Source organism: Eretmochelys imbricata, chromosome 8, assembly GCF_965152235.1.
Source record: "Eretmochelys imbricata isolate rEreImb1 chromosome 8, rEreImb1.hap1, whole genome shotgun sequence".
Classification (NCBI taxonomy): domain Eukaryota; kingdom Metazoa; phylum Chordata; order Testudines; family Cheloniidae; genus Eretmochelys; species Eretmochelys imbricata.
Genome location: NC_135579.1, coordinates 23,271,450 through 23,294,862, shown reverse-complemented (window position 1 = coordinate 23,294,862; position 23,413 = coordinate 23,271,450). Strand labels below are relative to the sequence as shown.

The following is a 23,413-nucleotide window of genomic DNA, read 5'->3' as shown; positions in this document are numbered from 1 at the left end:
TGATTAGGGATGGGGGGGTCTCTGGAGGGGGCGGTCAGGGGAGAAGGAGCAGGGGTCTTAGAGGGTGGGGTCTTGGGAGGGGTGGTTGGGGCAGGAGGTCTCTGGAGGGGATAGTCGGGGGACAAAGAGCTGGGGGGGTTGGATGGGTTGGGGGGTTCTGAGGAGTCGGGGGCAGGAGGTGACTATTAATAACGGAAATGCTCGAGCCAAAGCAAGTTCGATATAACGCAGTTTCACCTATAACACGGTAAGATTTTTTTGGCTCCCGAGGACCCTGTTATATCAGGGTAGAGGTGTATCTTTAAATCAATTTTAGATCATTTTAATGACTCTCAAATACCTGATAGTAGGTGCATTTGTTTTTACAGTGCTGGGATGGTGCATCCTGTGTAACTAAGCTATGTAATTGTCAGCGCACATGGTACTGCTGGAATCATAGACTAATAGTTAGAAGGGACCGCAAGGGTCATCTAGTCTAACCCCCTGCCAAGATGCAGAATTTGTTGTGGCTACACCATACAAGACAAATGGCTATCCAGCCTCCTTTTCAAAATCTCCAGCGAAGGAGCTTCCACAACCTCTCTAGGCAGTCTTTTTCTTTGTCCTACTGTTCTTACAATTAGGAAGTTTTCCCTGAGATTTAATCTAAATCTATGCTGTAGTTTGAACCAATTGCCTCTTGTCCTGCTGTCTGTGGCAAGAGAGAACAACTTTTCTGCATATATATATATTTTTATGGCAGCCTTTCAAGTATTTGAAGACTGCTATCATGCCCCCCCTCAATCTCCTCTCTTTCAAACTAAACATACCCGGTTCCTTCAGCCTTTGCTCATATGGCTTGCATTCCATCCCTTTGATCGTCTTTGTTGCTCGCCTCTGGATCCTTTTCAGTATCTCCACGTCCTTTCTATACACTGGTGACCAGAATTGGACACAGTACTCCAGCTGAGGACTAACCAGTGCCAAAGTGAAAATGTACTATTTGATCATCTGTCAGCAACCTGTGTATTATGAAGGAAAGTGTTATGCTGCAGTAAAGGGTAGCGGTGACTTGACTAACTTGCTGCCAGCCTAAGAGAATACATCACAGCCAGTGGATTATGGGGTTTGCAGTTCTTTTTCAGTACAGCTGTTATCTACCCAAATTATTTCAAGTGAGAAAATAGGTGGTTGTCAGCCATGAATGTGGATACAAAACGTAACTTTCTTTGAAGGCCTCTAAAGCTAAATTAGAAGCATCTGATGTGAAGGGGAGAGAATATAATCCCAATAAATCCCTGTAAGTACCGTTGTCTCAGAGGTTTGGAGTAAAAATACAGTCATTCATCCACATATGAAATTGAATGTGAATGTTGTTTGCATCTTCTATTGAGCAAAGTTCTACAGGAAATTAAAAACAAATGTTTAAGAACTCTATTTCATTAAATCTCTATGAGCTATAACTTTCAATACAGATATTTAAATGACAACATTCATGCTACTTAGCTTCTAATACTTGACTAGTAAAACAGTTTCTTCATTCGATTTCAGGATTGAAAGGATTTTTATTTGGCTAAACTGTATTAGGTCTAAGAAACTTCTAGATTTTTCAGGGTATGATAAAACCACATTTTAAAAAAAAAAGTGTCTTGTTCTCAGGGTAGCCAGACTCACCTTAATGGATCATGCCAATAGAAAATTGACATAAGACTTGTAACATGCAATGCCAGCTTAAGGTGCAATGCAAGCTACCACACTTCCTTAAATTTTGAAATGCCACAAGACTTGCATGCTGCGCTTCAACTTTTGCTTTTGGATGTACAATAGGATCACGTAAGTGGACCAGAGTAGCAGTAGGAAGGTGTATCATGATGTCATCCTGATGGGTGTTTTGTGAAGCAGTATATGGAAATAGAATTGGTCTATTTCCTGAGGAGATTAGGAAACAAGCTAATAACCAAGACAAGCAATGAACTACAATAGGTTAATTCAGCTCCTGTCTCCTTTCATTTACAATTTATTCAAATGGATAATTACAAGAAGGGGCATAAAATATACCTGAGGTTATACAGGCAACTATATGAATAGGAACAGCAGGTACATTGCCATATAAATGACTAAACACGAAGTAACAAGCGTATTAGCAGTCCATTGTTAGGGGGATAGAAGTTAACTATTTTGTGCAATAAATCAGAGGTTTTTCGCCTTCCTCTGTAGCATGGGGCATGGGTCACTTGCTGGAGGATTCTCTGCACTTGGAGTCTTTAAACCCATGATTTGAGGACTTCAATAGCTCTGACATAGGTGAGAGGTTTATTGCAGGAGTGGGTGGGTGAGATTCTGTGGCTTGCGTTGTGCAGGAGGTCAGACTAGATGATCATAATGGTCCCTTCTGACCTTAATATCTATGAGTCTGAGTTAGTAAACATGGAGGTGAGCAAAGTTACACACAACACTTACAATAATGAAAGGTTGAGATGAGATATCATGTCCGTTTACTTTATTTTCACCTAGGTGTTGTAAAGGTAGCCATAAGAACTGGGTGTTGTGGGACTAGAAGGAGAGCAAAGTTGAATGGCACACAGGATCAAGAATAATGTGGTAAGGAGTGGCTTGAGTTGCTTGTAGGGATATAATTTGTTCCACTGACATAAGCACTACTGTGCACGTCACTATGTCAGCAGAAGAATTCCCACCGACATAGCTTCTGCTGCTCGCGGAGTGCTTTTTTTTTTTTTAATGCCAACAGGAGAGCTCCTGTCAGCGTAGAGCGTCTTCACCAGATGCAGTGCAGCAGCACAGCGGTATCAGTACAGCTGCAGCGCTGTATGTATAGACATGGCCAAAGACATCACCTTATTCATTTGTGTAGGCTCCCCACATCATTGATCTATGTGTGGGGGGGAGAGCTGGTGCTTCAGGGATGTTACTCCCCATCCTGTGAAGGTGGAGACTGGATGTTTTATTTTTCTCCTTCAACCCTCAATCCAAAGAAGCTGGTGCAGAGGGTAAGTAAGAGGCACAAGGTATAGTTTGGACCAAAGGGGAAGCAGGGATCAAATGGTGACTCTGAATCAAAATATGGTGCCTAATGTGCTCCTGGGGTAGCCCAGGGCTTGTAGGTAACTCCATGATCTAGTCCTTAGGGAGCAGGTTCAGGTCCTGCTTCTGCATTATCATCAATAATAGATTCTGCAACTAGAACTCAGTTTAATGATGGTGATACACAAACTAAATTCTGCTTACTCTCCCACCTGTATTTGCTTTGTATTTGTGATAACAGGTGTATAAAATAGGGAAGACTGACTGACTTACTGTGATACAGCACAAATCTCTATTGAATTAGAAGTTATTGCTTTTCTGATTCTAACTGTGCCTAGACTTTTTGCTGGGCTCTGGAGAAGATATTTATATTTATGGTTGGTATTTGATTATGCCCTGCCAGCATTTCAAAATTGTAGATACCGTGAAACAAGTTCTGATAGTTCCTCTGAAGATGAGCCAAATTGTAGGTGTCTAAGAAGTGTTAGCTTGAGTCTAAGGTGTAATGATGTCTTTGCTCAGGTGTGGCCAAACTGCAGCTCCCGAGCCACATGCGGCTCTTTTACAGTTAAAGTGCAGCTTGTGGAGCCCCGCACGTCCCTCCCCCACATTCACCCTTCTACCAGACTGGGGAAAGGGGGGGAAGCTAGGGGCTTCTGCCCTGCGGCATGGTGGACGCACCTGTCAGGGCTCAGGACACACCTGACTGGGCTCAGGGCTTCAGCAGGAGCGGGGCTGAAGCCCAAAGCCCCAGCAGGTGCCTCCATGGGGCTGAAGCCAGCAGGCATGCACCACATGGCTAAAGCCCCAGCAGGCGCCTCCTGCAGGTCTGAAACCCCGAGACCCCTCTGCGCAGGGCAGACGCCCCAGCAGGCATGTCAGGCTCTTGAACTTCTGAAGATTATCGTATGTGGCTCAGAGGGTCAGTAAGTTTGGCCATCCCTACTTTAGCTGCTTTGTGGTTCTAACAAGAACCGAAGAAATGCTTTTTAAGGACCAATAAAAAGTAAAGGCAGGAAGTATATCTTCAGATTATACTGGCATCTATGTGAATAAGCACTTCATAAAGAATTACATGTTATTTAATGTTCTTTTGTCTTTTTGAGACCAAAACTCATAATTTCAGTATTGATATTAATAAGGTGCATGTTAGGACCTGTTTTTCTAAAACATCCAGCACTAAAATTAACATTATGTACTAATTTATTTTAATCAATGAATGATTAAAAAAACTAGTAACATAGTTAAAATTATCTCTGTCTTAGTGGTCTTTCTGCACAGGATCCTGGGTTTAATACCTTTTTAGAGATTTAGATTTGATTGGCTGGAATGTAATGGAAGAGTCTTATACCTTCTCAGAGAATTACTTTTCACAGGAAGGTAAATGTATACAGCAAGTTTCATTATAGCTGCTGGAACTGGAAATGGACAAGTTGCCTTTTGCTGACAGATCACATGGTTTCAACCCGTCAGGGACATCCATGAAAGCTTAATTTAAAGGTTGACTGGCAAAGAGAATCAAAAATTCATTGTACCCTTTTTATGAATTAAGGAGATTCCTACCTTGTTTCTCTCCCATGGGAAAAGTTATTTTCTCTTCTTTTTTTCATTAGAAATTGTAGGGCATATTGAGGATTTCTTAGTAGATTGTGGAATTCTAACATCAAAAGAGACTTAAACATAAGCAATTGTAAGGGGAAGAGATTTTTACTCAGTTTGGTGGTGTTGATAACACTCATTTAACTCGGATGCCTGGAAGACAGTGGGGAAGAAAGCTTGCAACCAAGGGCTGAAGGAGCTGCCACTTCAATCCTGTAGTTGTCCAAGGAGTCTCTAGAAAACAAGGGAGACAAAACTTGATGTGAAAAATGCCTCTTCTCAAAAACAAGTTTTCATGTCATCTTTATACACAAAAAAAGGAGAAAAAAGGTTGCGAACACATGTACTTTCTTTGCAGGCTGCCTTTAAGAATGAAAATAAAAATGGTTTTGGGCCAATGCTTGCTTTCAGGCTGGAATCTCATGCTAACATGATATTTTGCTGGGATTTTCCAAGACATTTAAGAGAATTGGGTACCTAAATCCCATTCAAATTCAATGGGAGTTGGGCATCTAACTCTCTTAAACTCCATGGAAAATCCAGGCTTTTATTTTTAGCTGTCAGTTGATGTTTCAGATTATATCATAGAGCTGGTTTTGCTATGTTTTGGAAATTCTCAGTGTGTATGTTTGAGAGACAACTGATGTAAAGTAAGGAAAATATGAATCTGTTGGTAGGTCGGCTGTAACTTAGTCAAAAGCCAGAACATTTTCTCAGATAGGCTTGGGGGAAGGGATGCAACAGCCAGACTTACTTTTTTGTAGTTCATTCATTGGAGAATAAAGTTAACTTAATTCCAAAAAACTAATTAAAAGATGGGTGTTTATAAACTAGTAGCAGTAATACAGAGTGTACTGCTTCTCCTGTGGTGTGGTTTTGTGTGTAGCAAAACTTTACTATTAGTTCTCTATGCAGAAACAGACAATTTGGTAATTGTAAGTACTGTTTTAAATTTTTGGGCTTCCATTTGAGAACCAGGGCTCCTTCCTCTTTTCAGATCCTCCCTCCCTTTTTCAGGCACACTAGGGGGGATATTGAGGTTTTAACTTGCCTTATCATTCTGAGCTGCATTTTTTCTTTGTGTCTTTCCCCTTGCTGACTGCCATTGTCTCTGCTCCAGAATAAGTAGTGTGACGCCTCTTGGATTCAAGGCCACCTCTGGAGAATGTCCATTAAAAAAATTAGAACCTTTGTTACAGTGATAGCAGTGATGCAGCTACACTAGTGCTAAGCTCCAGGTATAGGCATTGATCAGGTAGAGCAGGTTTACGTGATAGTGGTAAAAATGCCGAAGCCCTGTTTATATTAGTCCTGCAACAATAGCTTGCAGTTGCTTTGATAACGATACTGTTTTTTAATGTGGACAAGATCAAAGAGTATTACACTACTTTTATTCTCTAGTCTCCAGCAGTCCACATAAATAGGGCCCTCCCAAATTCACAGCCGTGAAAAATGCGTCACGGACCATGAAAGCTGGTCTTTGGTCTTTTGTGTACTTTTACCTTACACTATACAGATTTCACAGGGGAGACCAGCGTTTCTCAAATTGGGGGTCCGGATGCAAAAGAAGGTCATGAGGGGGTGTCACATGTTTATGGCAGTGGGGTCACAGTATTGCCACTCTTACTTCTGCACTGCCTTCAGAGCTGGGAGGCTGGAGAGCGGCAGCTGCCGGCCAGGTACCCAGCTCTGAATGCAGCATCCCACCAGCAGCAGCAGAGAAGTAAGGGTGGCAATACCATACCATGCCACCCTTACTTCTGCACTGCTGCCTTCAGAGTTGGGTCAGGACCCCTACAGTTACAACACCCTGAAAGTTCAGATTTAAATATCTGAAATCATGGATTTTAAAAATTACAAATTTCTATGACTGTGAAATTGACCAAATGGGACCATGAATTTGGTAGGGCCCTACACATAAATAGTCCCACCGTACTGTCTAGACCACTGTAGGTCTGCTAATAGCAGTCAAGTGCTGCTGTCAAAATGTCTTTCCTATCAGAGATCACTGACTGTACAATGCAGTGAAGCCCACTGAATGAAATAACTGATAAAACAGATAAACAGTTGCATTCACAGGGGTGATGGCATTTAAGGAGACAGACATTATACCGACACAGGCAGCTTAGAAATGTAGAAGCATTGGCCTCTGAAGATCCAATCACACTTCATTCTTTTCAGCAACTCCAGTTTTCAGTCATTCTTTGTACCTTTTGTCCTTTACATCAGTAGTCAGCATTTTGCATAACTCACAACAAGCGATTCCTCAGGATGAGAAATGTTCCTCCATGGTATTTGTTTTGCGAGCCTGGAAGGAGAGTAGGAAATGTGTGACAGCACATATGTGGTTTCATTTTGTAGTTAGTACATTTTAAAGAGAAAGTGATTCTCTAATCTTGCTAAGTCAGGCCTTGTCTACAAACAAAAGTTGTACTGATTTAACTAAATTGATTTAGAAACCAGCAAAGTTAAATTGGGGGAGCCCCCGTGTCTGGATGCTCTGCAATTGGTTTAAGTCCTTATATCAATTTAACTCATCGATTCCTTATTGACCTATGATAAATCAATGTAAGGCACTCTCAAACCAATTTAAGGATACCTTACAGGGTGGTTGCCCTGATTTAACTACAATGGTTTCTAAATTAATTTAGTTAAATTAGTATAGCTTTTATGTATAGAGAAGGCCTCAAGAAGTGAAAGTTTTTTGTTTTGTTTTTTTGACGCCACTGTTTTCTCATTACCAATAGCTCCTATTAAACCTGTTTGCTGGAGCATAAGGAACTTTTTACTAAGTAATCTAGAAAATGAATCACAAGTGATTTCCTAGGTGCTTGTTCTACACTATTTTTTCAGTAATGCTGGTGGCAGTACAGCTGATACAGCTGTTGTGCCCTTCTGATGTTTTTGAATAAGAATTTGAGGCCGCAAGAAGAGAAACTCTGCAATGATAAGAACTTATTTTGATGTAACTGGTTTGTTAGGAGTGGACTCGGTGAATCTTTTTGTTTGTACAGCATCAGACACACTAGCACCCAACCTGGTGTGGCCTTTAGGCATTACAGCAATTTACATGTTTAATAATAATAATAATAAATAATAGCTTTATTGTGCAAAGAGTGGGCTGGTGATAAGGCATCCTAAGTGAAATTTCTCATCGAGATTAATAAAACACTGGACCAGTGTCTGCTGGACCAGTAATCACTTTATAGAAAACTTAAAAATATTTTCATTAACCACTGGGAGACCCATTGCAAATTCTTGAACTCTACAAATTAGCAAATGAACAAACTCAAGAAAACAAAATGTACCTTTCATTTTGCCAGTTGTAGTTTAGTTTTAATTATTTATTATAGTACTTCATATTACTGCAGTATTAGTAATATGGGAGCTCACTAAAACACCTCCTATTAAATCATTAGTGGGAGTGAGGTAACACCATCAGGTTTTGGGTGGGTGGATTAGTAAGGCTTTACTGTATTCAGAAGCAGTATTTCTTGTAAATATGTTTTTCTGGATTTTCCTTTACTTGTCTTTTTACTAAGTATCTTTCCCTGAAATCAGGACCCTTGTTTCCTGAGAGAGCAACTGCCCCATTTGCTTTTTCACCATGTGTGATCATAATATTCTGTCCTACCGTACTCACGTCAACAGACATCGATATCCTAGGCAGAACGTTTTTTACTTCAACTGAATAATTGTTTGAAGGACCACGTGCTCTCTTAAAAAATAAAGAACATGGAGGTTTTATTTGTATGTGATTGCTCTTAGTAAAGAATGAGAAGCAAAATACAAACTGACAGAGTTTATTTACCATCTGTTGTATTTTTAAGCAAATTACCACAATTAAGAATACAGGTTTTGGTGGTTTGTACAAATACAATGTACAGCATTGTGAAGTGTTTTTACATGTATGTAGAGCCCTAGGTAAGACACAATCTCAGCTTCCTACCTCTTTAAGATAGGATTTTCAAGCTCTGAAAAACAGATTGGTGTCCTTTCTGTGGACCTTCTTGCAAGGGAGAGCAGCAGGTATTTTCGTGATGTCCTTTCTTAGGAAGCAAGAGAAATCTAGGACAGTGAGCATAGTGATGGTTAACCATGGATGTAGGTTAATAGTCACTCTGCCACCATGGCAAGTCAGATGTTTAATTGCCACACTCTGCTTTTGACTATAGTGAAAAACCAAAATACATGGGCCTGATTTTCTTTTGCCCTGCTCCTTATGTTGAGAGTTAACACCAGTGCACAGTGGGTGTAAAACACTACCCAATCAAAAGGTAGTGCTTTAGGCTCCCCTTACAGGCGTAAATGACAGCACAAGGTGCAGGTCCACAGTGAATCAAACCCTGCTACTTTCAGTTATTCTAGATAATTATTTTGTCACATTGGATCTAACACAAAGTCCTTCTATGTGTATAACATATAAATGATGTTTGCTAGAATCTAGTACTCTTTGCTAAATGTTATTTCTATGAGAGAGACTTGAGCCCTGCAAGTCCAGTCTAGTTTAAGTTCTTAAAAGGTTGTTGATGCCGCCTTATTTTCCATTTGGTTTTCAGTGCCTTTTCATGTCGTTTCATGCTTTCTGTAAAACTAAAGAAATCAACACGGAAGGAATTCAGGAAGACAGGCAACTAAATTGTGATTTTTTTTTTTTAAACCATCGTGAATGAATGCTCTATTTTTGTTAACTTGGTTTTTTCTACCATAGGTCTCAACAAATGGCAGCATATTACATCAGACAGTGACGAGTCCTGCTGCTCCCTTACATTATCTGACAGACCACTGTGGATTCAGATTGGGGGCATTGAAGTTAACAGTGAATTGGCAGGTCTGTCTGTTTTAAGCCCTGCCTAAAGAGAAGGGGGCAGTATGTCATCAGTTAATCATCCCCCAAAACAAGTTAGGTTAGAGCTGATGAATTCATCACTCACTTAATTTCCTACTTCCATTTGAACTTGGTGCACCTGTACCTCATGTGCAGACCGTACATTTCAGCTGTTTCCACTGACACATATGTGGTGATAAGGTTGATGTGTATTAGCTTCAATTTATTCAAGAAAATTTCCTTTTCAGATTGGCTTCCGAGATTTGCATTTTATGATCATATTGAAATAACAACAGAGCTCTGGGTAAAGGTAAAATTGTTTTATAACAAAATGAGTACGGTATCTTTTAAGATGAGGATCTTAAGGACCCTTAAGATAAGGACACTTTTTTTCATAGTGTCGACAACATCTTAATAGAGACAGTCTTGTAGACACTTGCCCTTCCATTTGTGATCAAGTGGACTGCCTCTTCCTGCCACTGGCAGTTACATAACATATTGGTGGCTACTACAGCAATAGCTTACCTGGACAAGTAAAATTAGGAAAGTATTTAGTGTTGTTTAAGTTGCATTTAATGTGATTTAGCAGCTGGAACCAAGGAGGAGAATTAAAACCATGTGACCAGCCAGATCTCTGGAGGCCACTAGAAAGTGGTTCATGGACCACAGTTTAGGATCCACTGCTCAAAGAACATGTTTGACTGTCATTTTAAAGACTGACATTTTTTTTCTTCCAGGAGAGCATCCATATTCAGGATAGCACTTAACTTTAAGCATGTACCTTAATCCCATTGAAGTCAAGGGAATTTAAAGCACATCCTGAAAATTAAGCAGATGCTTAAGTGATTTCCTGAATTGAGGTCCAAATTAGTATTTGCTACTTGGTAAGGTACTTTTGTTTGATATGGACATATGCATATTTTTATGCATTTTTCGGGAAGGTTTTTTATAGGACAGTGATAAGTGTTTCTGACTTACAAAATAAGCTCTATTTATTATAGTATGTTGCTTTTACTTCACAAGAAAAAGGGTTATGGTTTATGGACTTGGAGGAGTTTGATCCAATACTATCCCATTTTGTTAGGTCTAGTAAACCAGACATGCTTTGGGTTATTCTAAAAATAATCGAAGGAATTTTTGTGGTCCGCTGGTACTACAGAAGCTTGTGAACTATCTTAAAGGACATGAAGCTAGATTAGATATTATGAGAATGTCACCTGGGATGTTGAGAGGCCAGCTGTAAAAAGGTAAAAGGCAAAACTGTGTGTAACTTTAGGGTCCAAAATGCTGTGTTAAGCATCATTTAAAGGAAGCATATGGCCTTAAACTTAAATTAGAACTTCTACTAACACTATTAAAGGCCAGTAGAAAACCACATGGTTTGTAAATGCCATCTGCCTATTACTTACTTTAAACAAACAGTAATGTTAGTGTACAGCTTAGAATCATTGGGCCGAATTCTTCCCTCATTTACTCCTCTGCAAAGCCCCTGAAGTTAGTTGACTGATAGTGGCAGTGTTGCTGAAGGGTAAATCAGGGCTGAATTTGGAATATGGATTATTGTCTGTTCATCTACTGACTGATTTGAAGACACAGGGTTCCTCTTCTATATGTGTTTGTGCTACTGGGTTTTTGAGCGAAGGCATTTAAACATGTTGGGAAAAACTGTACTCTTACATTTTTGTAGTATTGTTGAATTTCTGACAAGAATTTGTTTCTGTAATACTTGCGTTATGGAGGTTTCCATCAGAGAGATTTCCTGGGTGCAGTGATGCTAATTAATACAATGCTTATCTCAGGGACTGGCGACCTTTGGCTCGCGGCCCATCAGGGAAATCCACTGGCGGGTCAGGACGGTTTGTTTACCTGCAGCGTCTGCAGGTTCGGCCGATCGCAGTTCCCATTGGCCACGGTTCGCTGTTCCAGGCCAATGGTGGCTGCAGGAAGTGGTGGCCAGCAGAGCCCTCAGCCCATGCCACTTCCCGCAGCCCCCATTGGCCTGGAACGGCGAACTGCAGCCAGTGGGAGCTGTGATCGGCCGAACCTGTGGACTCATACGTGGCAGGTAAACAAACCGGCCCGGCTGGCAGCGGATTTCCCTGACAGGCCGCGTGCCAAAGGTTGCTGATCCTTAGTTTATCTAATCCTAGCCTGCTGCTATAGGCATTTGTGCTGCCCTGGGCCTGCCAGCCACGGAAGAGCAAGACCCATACTGTGTGTTAGGCAACCTGTCATATTTTTGAGATTAGAAAGTCTATTTTAACATTTGTGGAAAGCAAATGTAAATTTTTCTTCATACTCAGTGCACAGTGACCTGCACCAATGGTAAATGTCATTTGATTTGAGTTGCAAAATACACTTTGCAAAAATCAGCACTTGCTCCCTATGCGGAAGTGTAAGATTAGCATCCTTTTCTTTGTAGAAGCTCTGCTTGCTCAATTCATTCATCTCTGAAGGGCATGTGGACTTGATTTTCTTGCAAAGACAGAACATAGTACCCAAATGGAGGACGTATCAGATATTAAAACTAATGCAACAGATTTTTAGCCAAAATGCCAAGATGCAGCAATTGGATGCATCTAGCTTGGATCCACGATTCTATTAAACCTCATAATTGCACCTCTCTTCCTTCCCTTTGTGCCCAATCACTCCCAAATTCCCACTCCATCTCACTTCCTTTTACTGCAGAGCAGAGGACCTAAAATGAGCTGTTTTTGAAACTTTTATGCTACTATTAAAGTCAACTTTCCAGGCACAGTAAGCACCTTCAAACTGAGAAGTTCCTTAGTATACACCCCTTGCCCACTCCTATGTCAGATCATTGTTCTTCTGGTTTTCATATCCTCTCTTCTCATCCCACCCCTTATGTATCAAGTGATTTCTTAAGCTTCCCTTCCCCTCTCTTCTCTGAAGTTAAATCTTTTCAGCAACAGTGTCAGGGCTTAGGCCCACCCATGGTCTTTTCTGTTAATCAGGATGTATTGTTTAAGGCATTGTGTTGGAGGGAGTGGAAAACATATGTATAGCTATCTAAAGCAATTCTAGTCTGAGCAAGCTCCAGCAAGATTGTAAAAAGAGTGAGCACAACTGGGCAGGTTTTGTTGGAACCTCCTTCGCTTTCCTAACCAGACTGAAATGGCAGGTGCACCTATACTGTAACACTGAATCTTCGTAATACTCTAAGTGCTTAGCTACTGACGATGGTGTTGTAGAAGAACTGTTTATTGCTTGGATTGCTCCTGTTGCCATTTTCATCTGTGTCATGTGAGGCAGCTGCAGACTGTGAACCAAGTGGTTGCTGAAAGGCAGCGTGTTCAGTAGCTTTATTTTTGCTGTTCCATTGCATGCTTTCAGTTCTCTGTAGCCAAGTACAAATGTGTTGACACTCTGAGTTATAAGTCAGTGAGTTATAAATGGTCCCAAAGGCATTGTATATTAATCATTCGCAGTTGATTAACAACCTCTAAGCTTCTCTGAAAATTTAAATTAATGCTTGATGTTGAAAGTGGCTGATATTTAAAATGGGCTGGGCTGGTGGCTTGGGCTTTTAACTCCAAACAGATGAAGGATCTGTTCACTTGCATATGTTTTATAACAATTTTAAGACAGCCCTCCACCACCCAGCTTCTCTTACTGTGGAATGCACCAAATGTAACAGGGGAAACAATAACTGTTCTGACAACCTCAGATTCTGCTTGCCACATATGCAATACCCTGGAAGAAGTTTAACCGTTTTCCCTTTCTCTCCCCTTTTCAGCTCAGAGACACTAGGCACCTGCTGTTTTGATGGAACCTCACCACACTGCCACGAAGAACACCAGCTCATCAGAAACGACAAAAAATTGAGACTGAATTGTCATATTTTTCCTCTGAAATCTTAAACAGAGGGAAGAAAGGGCAGGGTGAATGTGTTAAACAAAACCACCCCCACTAATCCCATTGGGGCACCTGTATCTATTGTACATTTTCTTCGAAATTTAAAAAGATATTAGGAAATATTTTATAAAAATTTTTTGCAATAAATGATGCATGAGATGGTGAGAGACTATACAAAGTGTACGTGCAAGGAACCACTTGAATTATTAGTATGAAGAATCACTGCGAATAATTTTTTTTTAATGTGATGGTCTAATCAATATGTTTGACAGGCCCCAGTGATGGAGCCAATTGCCTGGAAAGATGACTGTAACTTTTGAACTCTTGTTTTGATTCTTAACTTTAGCACTGCATTTTCCATTCTCCAAGGCTTAGTTAGTATTTAGTATGGGTGTTAGCAGAGCTATAACGTGATCTAAAGCATGTCCGAAAGCAGCTGTATTGTAAAATATGAACAGTCTTGTTAAATGAGACCAATGTTTCCCAGAGAGGTTATGGGTAGGATGACAACAGTAACTCCATGTATCTCTAATTTATGGGAAAAATCTTCCCCTGTGAAAACGGTTGTTCTATTCTTATGCTGATATAACACTTTGGGAATTGAGGATTGTTGAAAACATATCAAGAAGGGCTACATCTCTGACAGTACAGTCATTTCGATTTGCTTGTGATGCTATAGCAGTATGGGATTCGAGAATGGATACTGCTAAGATAGGATAGCAGTCGTTTGCCAGATTGTTGTTTTCCCCTCACCCCTTCCAGCCCAGAATAGAGCTCATGCAGGCAGCTAGTACAACAAGAGTTTCCATTAGTGGTTCTAATGGTAATTGATTTAATAGCATCAGAGAAATGTTGGGCTGGAGGGGACCTCAAGAGTCCAGCCCCCTGCTCGATTTGCATTGCATCAACTTCTTTGAAAATCATTAAATCAAAATTAGAAGGTCAAATCTTTTATCCTCTTTCTTCCTTTCTCCAAAAGATGTTTAGTAATAGTTATTTCAGCTGAAGCTAGTGAATGTTGACCATACTGTTAGAGTATTGGCTTGTTAATTTATTTGCCACTGATTGTTTTAACATTGTGTGCACGTTTTCTTGACAATATGGTTTCCTGTGCTCTTCTTAATGATAGAAGGGGATTCACAAGATGCCTGACTTGGGAGAGTAAATATTTATTTTGGAGAAATGAAAATGTGCACATAATCTAAAGATCTAATAAAGTACAAGTTCCTCTTTCCATGGAAATGCAAAGGCTTGTACTAAACTCTTTTCCTACTTACTAATATTCTGATCTTATCAGGGAATGTAAAATATCTTTCTACAGGCTATCTGAAAAGAGATCACCTTTTCCAAGTCTCTGGTTTCCAAAGGCACAAATATGGTTTCATAACCTGTGTGCATGGATCATGAATTAAATTAATTTGATTTCAAATCATGGTGACCATAGATGTATATTTTTTCCCCTTTGCTTTGGTATTTGGTAACAAATCCATATTTTTAGCAGAGCAGGGAAACAATAATCTATACCCAGGAAAGATATATTGGTGGTACATATAGTCAAAGACAGTTCTATATTAGAGATTTAGTAGTTATTTTAGTTTGATTCATGGTAACTTCATAATTTATTTATAAAACCAGAAACCAAAACCATAGCACCTGTTTCTTTCAAAAACTATTTTAGCTGCACGTTGCTGTTGTACAGTAGATTCAAATTGTGCTAATTTTCATAATAAACTGCAGATTTTTTTTTTTAAATAGAGAATAGTAATTATTGTTCTGCAGTACTCTTCCTTTCTAATGTAGTCAAAGCAGAGGGTCAGCAGTCTGGTCCTGCTCCACTGCCCAAAATGTGACCAAGATATATTATAAATTAAAGCATCTCACTCTTAGGCTACATCTGCACTATGAGCTAGGTGTGTGATTCCCAGTTTCCGTACACATACACGTGCTAATTCTCATGGAGCTAGCGTGAGTATAAATAGCAGTGTTGACGCAGTAGCCTGGGTACCAGCAGCAGGGCCATAGCTTAGTGGAGCCTAGACTGTACCCACCAGTCTCAAGCAGGTTTGTATTCATCATGCTGCCACTGCAGCTACGCATTCTACCACAGCTACACTGCTGTTTATACTTGCAGTAGCTTAGTGACACCTCATGCAAGCATGTGTAGCTAAGTTGGGATCACACCCCTAGCTCTAGTGTAGACATAGCCTTAGAGAGAGAGGGGGACAGGGTGCAGTGAGTTAATGTGCCAGCCTTTTACCTCTGGAGACCAAACTCTAATTGTATTACAGGTAGATGTTGGGGCGGGGGGAGGAGTCCTCATCCCCACTGGGGGAGTCATTTTTATCCACGTGAAAACAAAACCACACCAGACAACATGGCACAAAACAGTTTCTGCTCAGGAAAAAGGCCCAGGACTGTAATAGCAGGGTTATTCCATGCTGGGATAGAAATGATTGATGTTGTGTGTGGAAGCCAGTAGTGCCTGCCTATATGACATCTGACTTTTAACCAGTGCTCTTATTGCCTCTCCTGCAAGAGTGCTAGCACACATCAGTTGGAGTATACAGAACATTATCGTGTGAGAGAAATGCAAGTCTCTGCATTGGAGAAGATGGGTAAATTAAGCAAACAGAAAGCTTAAAAAATAGACAAGGTAGCAAACTGTATTTGCTCATAAAAATGAGTTTATTTTCATGGGAAGTAGTGCAGCCATTTTGTTTGAAACCAGATTTTCATTTTGAAGTGAAACTGTCAGGAATATTTTAATGACTGGGAAGTACAGTAATGTATTGCTTTTCACTTTTTGGCTTTAGTTGCTTAATATTTAAGCTTTGCTCTGTGCTACCTTTTTGTCTGTATATTGAATGGTCACTATGCCTCCTTCATTTTGTAGACTTGAATGGGCGGGGAAGATTCACTTTTAAGGTTTGCTCAGAGGTAAATGTTAAAGAATGTTGTGTAACATTTATTCAAATAAAGCCTTGATTTTTTTTCAGCACTTGTTGAAGGGAAATCATGTGGAACATTTCTATGCTATAATTTTCCTTTATGTTTCCTTTTCCTTTCCTAAACCAGAAGGTTTTGATTACATCTTATGTCTGTTACATTTTCTGAATTAAAGTGGGGATGCTGATCTGCTCTTGAGAGTGCATCCTCCAGACTAAATTCCTACTTGACTAACACTGTCCGACCTTGAGTTTGGCCCATGTGGCTGGTGCGTGTTAAATCTTCCTTGACCGGTTGGATGCTTTCCACAAGAAATAGTAAAAGCCCCAACATAGACAATGAGAAAAGATACTGTACACCATGAAGAGGCAGAAACAGAGAAAACATGATGACTGATCTATGGCTGCAGTCAAGGAGCACAGGGTACAGCTCAAGATGGAGGTACGCCATGGCAGATGGGGATTGCTGCAGTGGAGGGACACAATGGCTATACCCCCTGCATTGGCCACAGCAAGAGCTCTGTGCCACCCATGTATCCCCCGATGGAGTGGGGAATCATGTGGTGACCAGCTAAAGCTGTCTTTGGTACCACTTTGTTCTGATGGTGTCGCACAAAGCTGCTGGAACACAGGAAAGAGCTGAGGCCTTTGAAGAACAAGCTTTGCATGCTGTTCAATCACTGGTTTCTTGTGATATTAACACTTCAGACAAATCCATCTGTTGCAGGTAAGGGTAATGGAATCTTTCTCCATTTAGGCAGGAAACTCCCCACATTGAGTTGCATTATCTCATAATTTTCCCTGAAGGAGGTGAACTGGTTATGCCATGATGGGTAATTACTTAAAAAAAAGCACAGCATTTGTAGCATAGGGTCAAGTTGTTGCATATCTCCTCAAATGCCAGAATCTACAGGAGCTGCACTGTCTGGTAAAAGAAAAAATTGCTCTCAATTCCTGCAAATTAAATCTTCCATACTTAGGGAAAACTAACACATCTTTTAGTTGTGTCTAAGTTAATCAAATATAAAGTAGGTAAGAAATCTGTTTGGAAATGTTTATTAAGCATGTTATTGACTAAGCATTTTCCTCTTTCAATGGTGTACAATTTGTCTGAAGTGACAGATCAGCTGTGCAATACAGTTGATAATAGAGGTAGCCAGATACCTTTCCCAAGTATTAAAACTAATTCGTTGGAGTTAAATGATTGTGCAGATGCACCCAGTCTGTCGTGACAGCTACCTAGGATCTATCCTCCATGCTATTCAGACATTTTTGGTGACGTGCGTCATATTTTCTCTCCTCCAGTCTCTTGTGTGGACTAGAAATATGGCATATGCTTTTTCTGTTCGTTTTATAAATGTTCCTTTTTCTACGGCTTTTTTGATTATATGAACTCTCATCTTCTTTCTCCCATTAGTCATTCATTCTTACAGCAGTCTCTCCTGGCTTGGTTTTCTCTCATTAGGCTAATAGGTGAAGAGAGGAAATCATGCTAAAATGTAATTGTACTAATAACTTCATGACATTGGCACTCCTCACTGTGGGAGTCATTTGCTTATGCTTCATGGCCATGGAACCCATGAGCATAATTAACAATATCTATTTCAGAGTTCTACAGATATCATACTGATTAATCCTCACTACGGTAGCACTATAATGAAGGTATAGAAGTAACACCATCCCTACCAATGATGATGTCTTGTAGACTCCTGTTTACTGCTCCCTGGAAGCATCAACAAAGTGATGCTTAATGAGGGCGTAGTAGTATGTGTCACAGCTCCCTAATGAACTTCATGATGCAGGCAGATTTTATAAGCACTTCCCAGGTAAATAGTGGGAAGCCAGTATAAAGGGGTACCGTTTCCTCTGAGGGAAAGAGGAAAATGGATTCCATCAAGGCGAGCCTTCAGTCATGCAGGAGGAATTATAGAAAGAGAGGGACTATGGTAAAAGGGAATATTGGATGACCTCCATACTCTCAAATTAGAGATCTGGTAAACAATGCAGGACCAGAATTGCATTATAGAAATCTTCATCCATACCCTCAGATGCAGCCAAGAAACTCACAGGAGAGGGAGAGGGTACAAAGATGGCTTTACATTACCTTTATGCTCTGTGGTCTTGGGCTGGGTTAGTTCCAGTGGTGCCAGCAGTAGGAGGGGCTAGCCATCGGCGTATGTGCCCAGTGTCTTGGAAGGGTACAGAGTTAGGGCAGCTAGCCCCTCCAACCACCACAGCTACACTATTTTTTTGCATACCAGTTTGACCAGAAACTACTAGTTTCATACTACTAGTGCAAGTTTGTTTTCTCAACCTGGGAATTACATCCCTATCTCCAAGTGCAGACATACCAACAATGGTTAGTTACCCAGCATAGGTTAACAGTCTGGGCCTGGTGACCCCATGGAGTGGTCAGCCTGATGATTGCTGAGATACATTAAAGCCATTTCCATGCCCCCTTTTCCTCAGCCATGCCCTCCCCTCCAGCTGTAGGGGATAGTAGCCATTACAGCTGTTCTTTACTTTTGGAGGACCGCGTTTTCCCCTGATTGAAGTGAATAGCCCATCGTTGGTTATGGCAGCTTTAGGGCTGCTTTGCATAGAGCAGTCCTAATGCAGAGGAGAATACGGGCCATTGTTTCCAGAAACCATCTTTTCTCTCTCCATCCTCAGTTAGGTGGCAGAGAAATACACGCACTGACAAATGCTAAGCGTGTGAGCGCAAGGAAACTGAGAATGTCAACAGAATTGCAGAGCAGTGTCAGCAGCCCTGCAAGCAGCTGTTGGAATATCAACAGGCCACTGTGAACTTTCATATTAACTGCCACTCCCTCTTTTTTTTTTTTCTTGCTCACTTGTCCTCCCTGAAGTTGTTTTCAAATAGACTTGTCAGTCACCATCTTCTCACTTATCTCTTCATGCAGGAAGACTGCGTAATAATGACTCTTGAAAGGAAGTGGACATAGAGATACAACATGCTGCATGGTACAAGAAAAAGGAACAAACTGATTTCCTCTTTTGGACAGAGCACTGCCAGCTATAATACTTCAACTGCTGCCTGCAGCCCTGTTTATAACTCCTTTCTGTGTGACTCTGTCCCAAGCCCTGCAGTTTCTGTGGTCTTTACTTGTGCTGCAGACTCATAGCCTAAGACAATCTTGAAACACAAGCTGTAGAAATTGCAAAGGGAGCAATTTGAATGTGTAACAGGAACCATCTATGCTTTTTAGGTTTTGGCAATTCTGAAATTAGGATGAATTTTCAAAGCCAAGGATTAACGGTGGCAATTCTGAAATTGTACCCTTCAGCTAAGGCCTCTGACTCCAGCTGAGGGTTCAGGAATTTGATTTTCAAAATGCAGCTAAGTAATTACTGATACCTAGCTGCTGATGTGCCCACTTTTAGGTAAATGCCAGGGCCCCAAGTAATGAGCAGGGAAACAAGCAGGGACTGTGTAGAATCCATTGTGTAATAGGAAGAATCCACGCAGAATTAAGGTGAATGCAAGACCTCAGCAATACCAACATTGCTCAGCTGGTTCTGTTACTGATAGGTTCACATAGGAAAGAGAAATGGTACAGACTAAAGGCACCATATTATTGGGCCACTGTGCCATGCTTTGATCTCAAAGTACAGCTTTCCTGGAAATGTAAGATCACATCAGAAACCATCCATTACCAGCAGTGTCTTGGCTCAGTGACTGATATTACCCCAGGGGGCACAATCCTACTCCCATCGGGGCAAGTTCTGATCTGTGAGCTGCAGATGCAGTGGGAGAGGGGAAGGGATGTTGCTTGTATTACGTGTTTTGGGATAGAGGTATACATTTGTATTGTATACAGTGGTCACTGTGAACTTGCAACCTCTCTTCTACGGCTAACTGACTCCACGCTGAGAGAAATACCAGAACCTAAAATCCCCACGCTGAAATGAGACTGTTTGGACCTTTCTAACCCTAGGTCTAAAAGATGATGCACTGGGAAAAGCTACACTGACAAAGCATTTAGATAAATAGAATGCAAACATCCCTCCTCCTGCGTGCATATGTGTGTACTCTTTCTCTGCTTTTGGTGGACATTTTGCCACTGGGTATCGGTTAGCAGAAGTCTGGCAATGAAATAGGCCTAGATGCTGTACATTCAGAATGCTGTTTTGAGGCTAGCTGCTAGAAAAGCTATCAGCATCCAGAGCCCTGAATCGACTAGAATCCCCTCTTTCCTGCCCTCTCAGTTGATTGACGGGTCAGTCTGAAGCTACTGTGTTATACTATTAGAGCTACAGCAGATGTAACATATCTTCCAACATCTAAGGTTCTAGCTACACGGGGCATTTTACATTCTAATCCCAGAAGCCGCTTAGAAAAAAAGACCTTGAACAATGTGTAAATATTTATATCAGATCAACCACCATGGTTAATGCTGGGGATCTGAAAAAGGCTTCCTGTACTGCAGCTGGTTGCTAATAACGAGTCACATTCTTAGTCTGCTGTAGTTTGGGAATCATGTTTATATGGGACTGTTAGTTACTCCAGTCACCTAAAGAAGGGCTGAAGGACTCACCATGATGCAAACAGCAAGAAGTATAAAATGAAATCTGGTTTTCTAGTCTTGCCCAGGAACAGACTGGCCTAATAGTCTTAGTGGAGCTAAAAAAGGTAAACCTATTTCAAGCCCCCAAGCCACATGTTCAGTTAAATGAGTATCCGCTTTCTAAATTCTCTCTCAAGGAGCCAATTGCTAGAGAGAGAGAAAACTGAAGTATGGATTTCCAATGTTGAGTCTCAATTGAAAATGGTCACAGTTATAGTTGGGAAGATTACCCACCAAACACACACAATTAGAAGTGAGAGGTTAACAGTTTTCAGCTGTTTTAAGTGCTTAATACACAGGTTTTGCTTTGTCAAGATAGGCTGTAATGACTCTGATGGCTTAAAGCCCCACAAGCCTAGAACCTGACAATTTACTGTGTCTCGAGAAGCTGTTTTCTTGACAAACCCACAACTAGTCATACTGCCTAGCAAGTACGCCCTTTGGAGTAGAGGGCTGCACACATAAAGAATTCAACATGAACAAGGAAGTCAACGCTGGGCTTATTCCAAAACACATGCAAAGCAACTGAATGACCCATGTATTAATGCTGCACATTAAATACACCTGTGCTAATTTCACCTACTGTTCAAAAGTTAGCACTTTAATGTAATTGGTTCTCAGCTGCAGAAGCCAGCAATCAAACTCAGTTATCAGAACAATCTCTTAAGGCTGGTGTAGCTAATTAAAAGCTTGGGAATGTGTACACTGTGCAGTTTTTCCTTCCTGTATTGTTATGTTAGAGCTAATTAGCAAAACCTCATTGAAGGTCTGTTCTGTCTGATAGTGCCATGCAGTCTGGGAAGAATGCTTTGGACCCAGAGCTCACCTCAACCAGTGAGAAACTGGTGTAACTCTAATGGCAATAGTTATTTCTAATTTACTACCATATGAGAGGAGAATCAGGTCCTTAATCTCATAGGCCCAGATCATTAAAGGGAGTGATGTGTTGCTCCACTCACTGTTGCAATATCTAACTGGTTAGGTTGTCTGCCACTCAGTCGAATTTTCAGCCCCAAGCTAAATGCCCAGGCTCCCCATAAATTGTATGGGGATAATTAAGCACCTAGAAAAGGGATTTTCAGAAGGTGGGTCAGCTGCCTAAACTAGCCAGGAATGAAATGCCACAGCCAGAGGAGAGGGGTGTGGGCACCTAAACAGCTGACCTGGTGCACCTGGCTGACAGGTCAGAGACAGGCACCTCCCTCCCTTAAGAACTTCAGCCATGAACCCTTGCCAGGAGTTGGGCACCTAAGCCCTAGGAACTAAAAGGTTCTGTCTCTCGCTGGATAGCTCTTCCCCACATGGCCTTGTGCCCTGTGCAGCTGGGGTGTGGGTGTTCTGCTCCCCCTCCACCTATTGATGGTCTACCTCCAGCCCTCCCACTGTTAGGGCTGGCACGTAACACGTGCTAGGCTTGCTCAGAGCATGCCTCTGGAAATGGGCCCAGTGGACGGTGAGATTGTCAAATTAAGCGAGGGGGAATGCCTGGCTGCTGCGGTGCCTCTGAAGGTTTGACCGGAGCTGTGGCTCTGAGCAGTTTGTTAGCTGTGATCTTGGCCTCAGCACTTAACCAGCATTGCAAATACGAACTCATGGGGACATTGGTGCCAACCAAGTTAGACAGCAGTTGAGCAGCAGCTTTGAAAATGTCAGTACCTTAATGGCAGACTTGTCACCTGACAGACAGCTAGGCATAGATGTACTTTTAAGGATCTAAGCCTTTGTGTCTCTGCTTCCTTACCTCTGAAATGTGGATGCTGCTTATAGCACCTACTTCATGCAGTGGTGCTTCACTAATGTAAATTAATTATCAGCCATGTGTGTATGACGGAAGTACAGCTAAGCTGCCTGCCCCTTAGCACAGTGTCCAGCGTCTAATAGCCAGATCCTCAGATGGTGCAGACTGACAGTTTCATTGGTCAGGAGAGCTCCTCTGATTTACAGCAGCTGAGGATGGGCTTTAGTGGAGTGGTGCCTGGGCCATTTAATCAGGACAGGGTGGTACAGCCTCTGTGATGGAGGCTGGGCCCTGTGGTGCACAGGTGTTCACAAAGCAGCCCAGCTGTGTGCTAAAGGACAGCGTGTCCAGGGCCAGGGTTGCCGGCTAGCCCCACACAGCAGCGGTCAGGGCCGCCGCACGGCAGCATCCAGGGTCGGGACTGCTGCCCACCCCACATAGCAAGGGTTCGGTCTGCCACTGGGTCCAGCTTCGGGGCTGCCGCCTGGCCCCCACACATCAGGGTCTGGGCTGCCAGCCAGCCCTGCACAGCAGGGTCCAAGTTCCCTGCCACTAGGGCTCTGCTCCTGGCCCCATTGTGTGGAGGGGTCTCCAGGCTGGGGGCACTGGGCATAGTGGTATGGGGTTGGGGGCGTGCTGTGGTTCTCAACCTGTGGCCCACGTAACACATTGTGGGCAATGATTAATAGGTTGAGAACCACTGCTCTAGTGTGCACAGTTTGTTCACACGAAGGGGCAGTGGGTAGTAGGGTAAAAAGGGTAAGGGGGGGGAGGTTGGTGGAAAGCTGTTTCACAGGCTGGGCTTTAAAACACTAAG

The 23,413-nt window shown here is 41.8% G+C and overlaps 2 protein-coding genes across 5 annotated transcripts in view; one reads left to right on the top strand and one right to left on the bottom strand.

Moving 5' to 3' along the window:
- Positions 1-16,319, top strand: part of PWWP2A (PWWP domain containing 2A) — a 40,347-nt gene extending 24,028 nt beyond the window's left edge. For 2 of the 3 annotated variants that reach the window (XM_077824433.1, XM_077824431.1), the window contains exon 3: positions 13,206-16,319. In XM_077824433.1, the coding sequence (XP_077680559.1) occupies positions 13,206-13,219 (14 nt within the window). In that variant the 3' untranslated portion in view covers positions 13,220-16,319. Of the gene's footprint in view, positions 1-9,331; positions 9,371-13,205 lie in introns of those variants that run through there. The other variant, XM_077824432.1, reaches the window with a different exon arrangement.
- Positions 1,958-23,413, bottom strand: part of TTC1 (tetratricopeptide repeat domain 1) — a 70,899-nt gene continuing 49,443 nt past the window's right edge. The window contains exons 8-10 of one of the 2 annotated variants that reach the window (XR_013346874.1): positions 6,831-6,928; positions 5,672-5,778; positions 1,958-4,854 (exon numbers count right to left, since the gene is read on the bottom strand). Coding sequence is in view for 1 of the 2 variants with exons in the window: in XM_077824442.1 (XP_077680568.1) it covers positions 6,870-6,928 (59 nt within the window). In the remaining variant the exon portion in view is untranslated. Of the gene's footprint in view, positions 4,855-5,671; positions 5,779-6,380; positions 6,929-23,413 lie in introns of those variants that run through there. The other variant, XM_077824442.1, reaches the window with a different exon arrangement.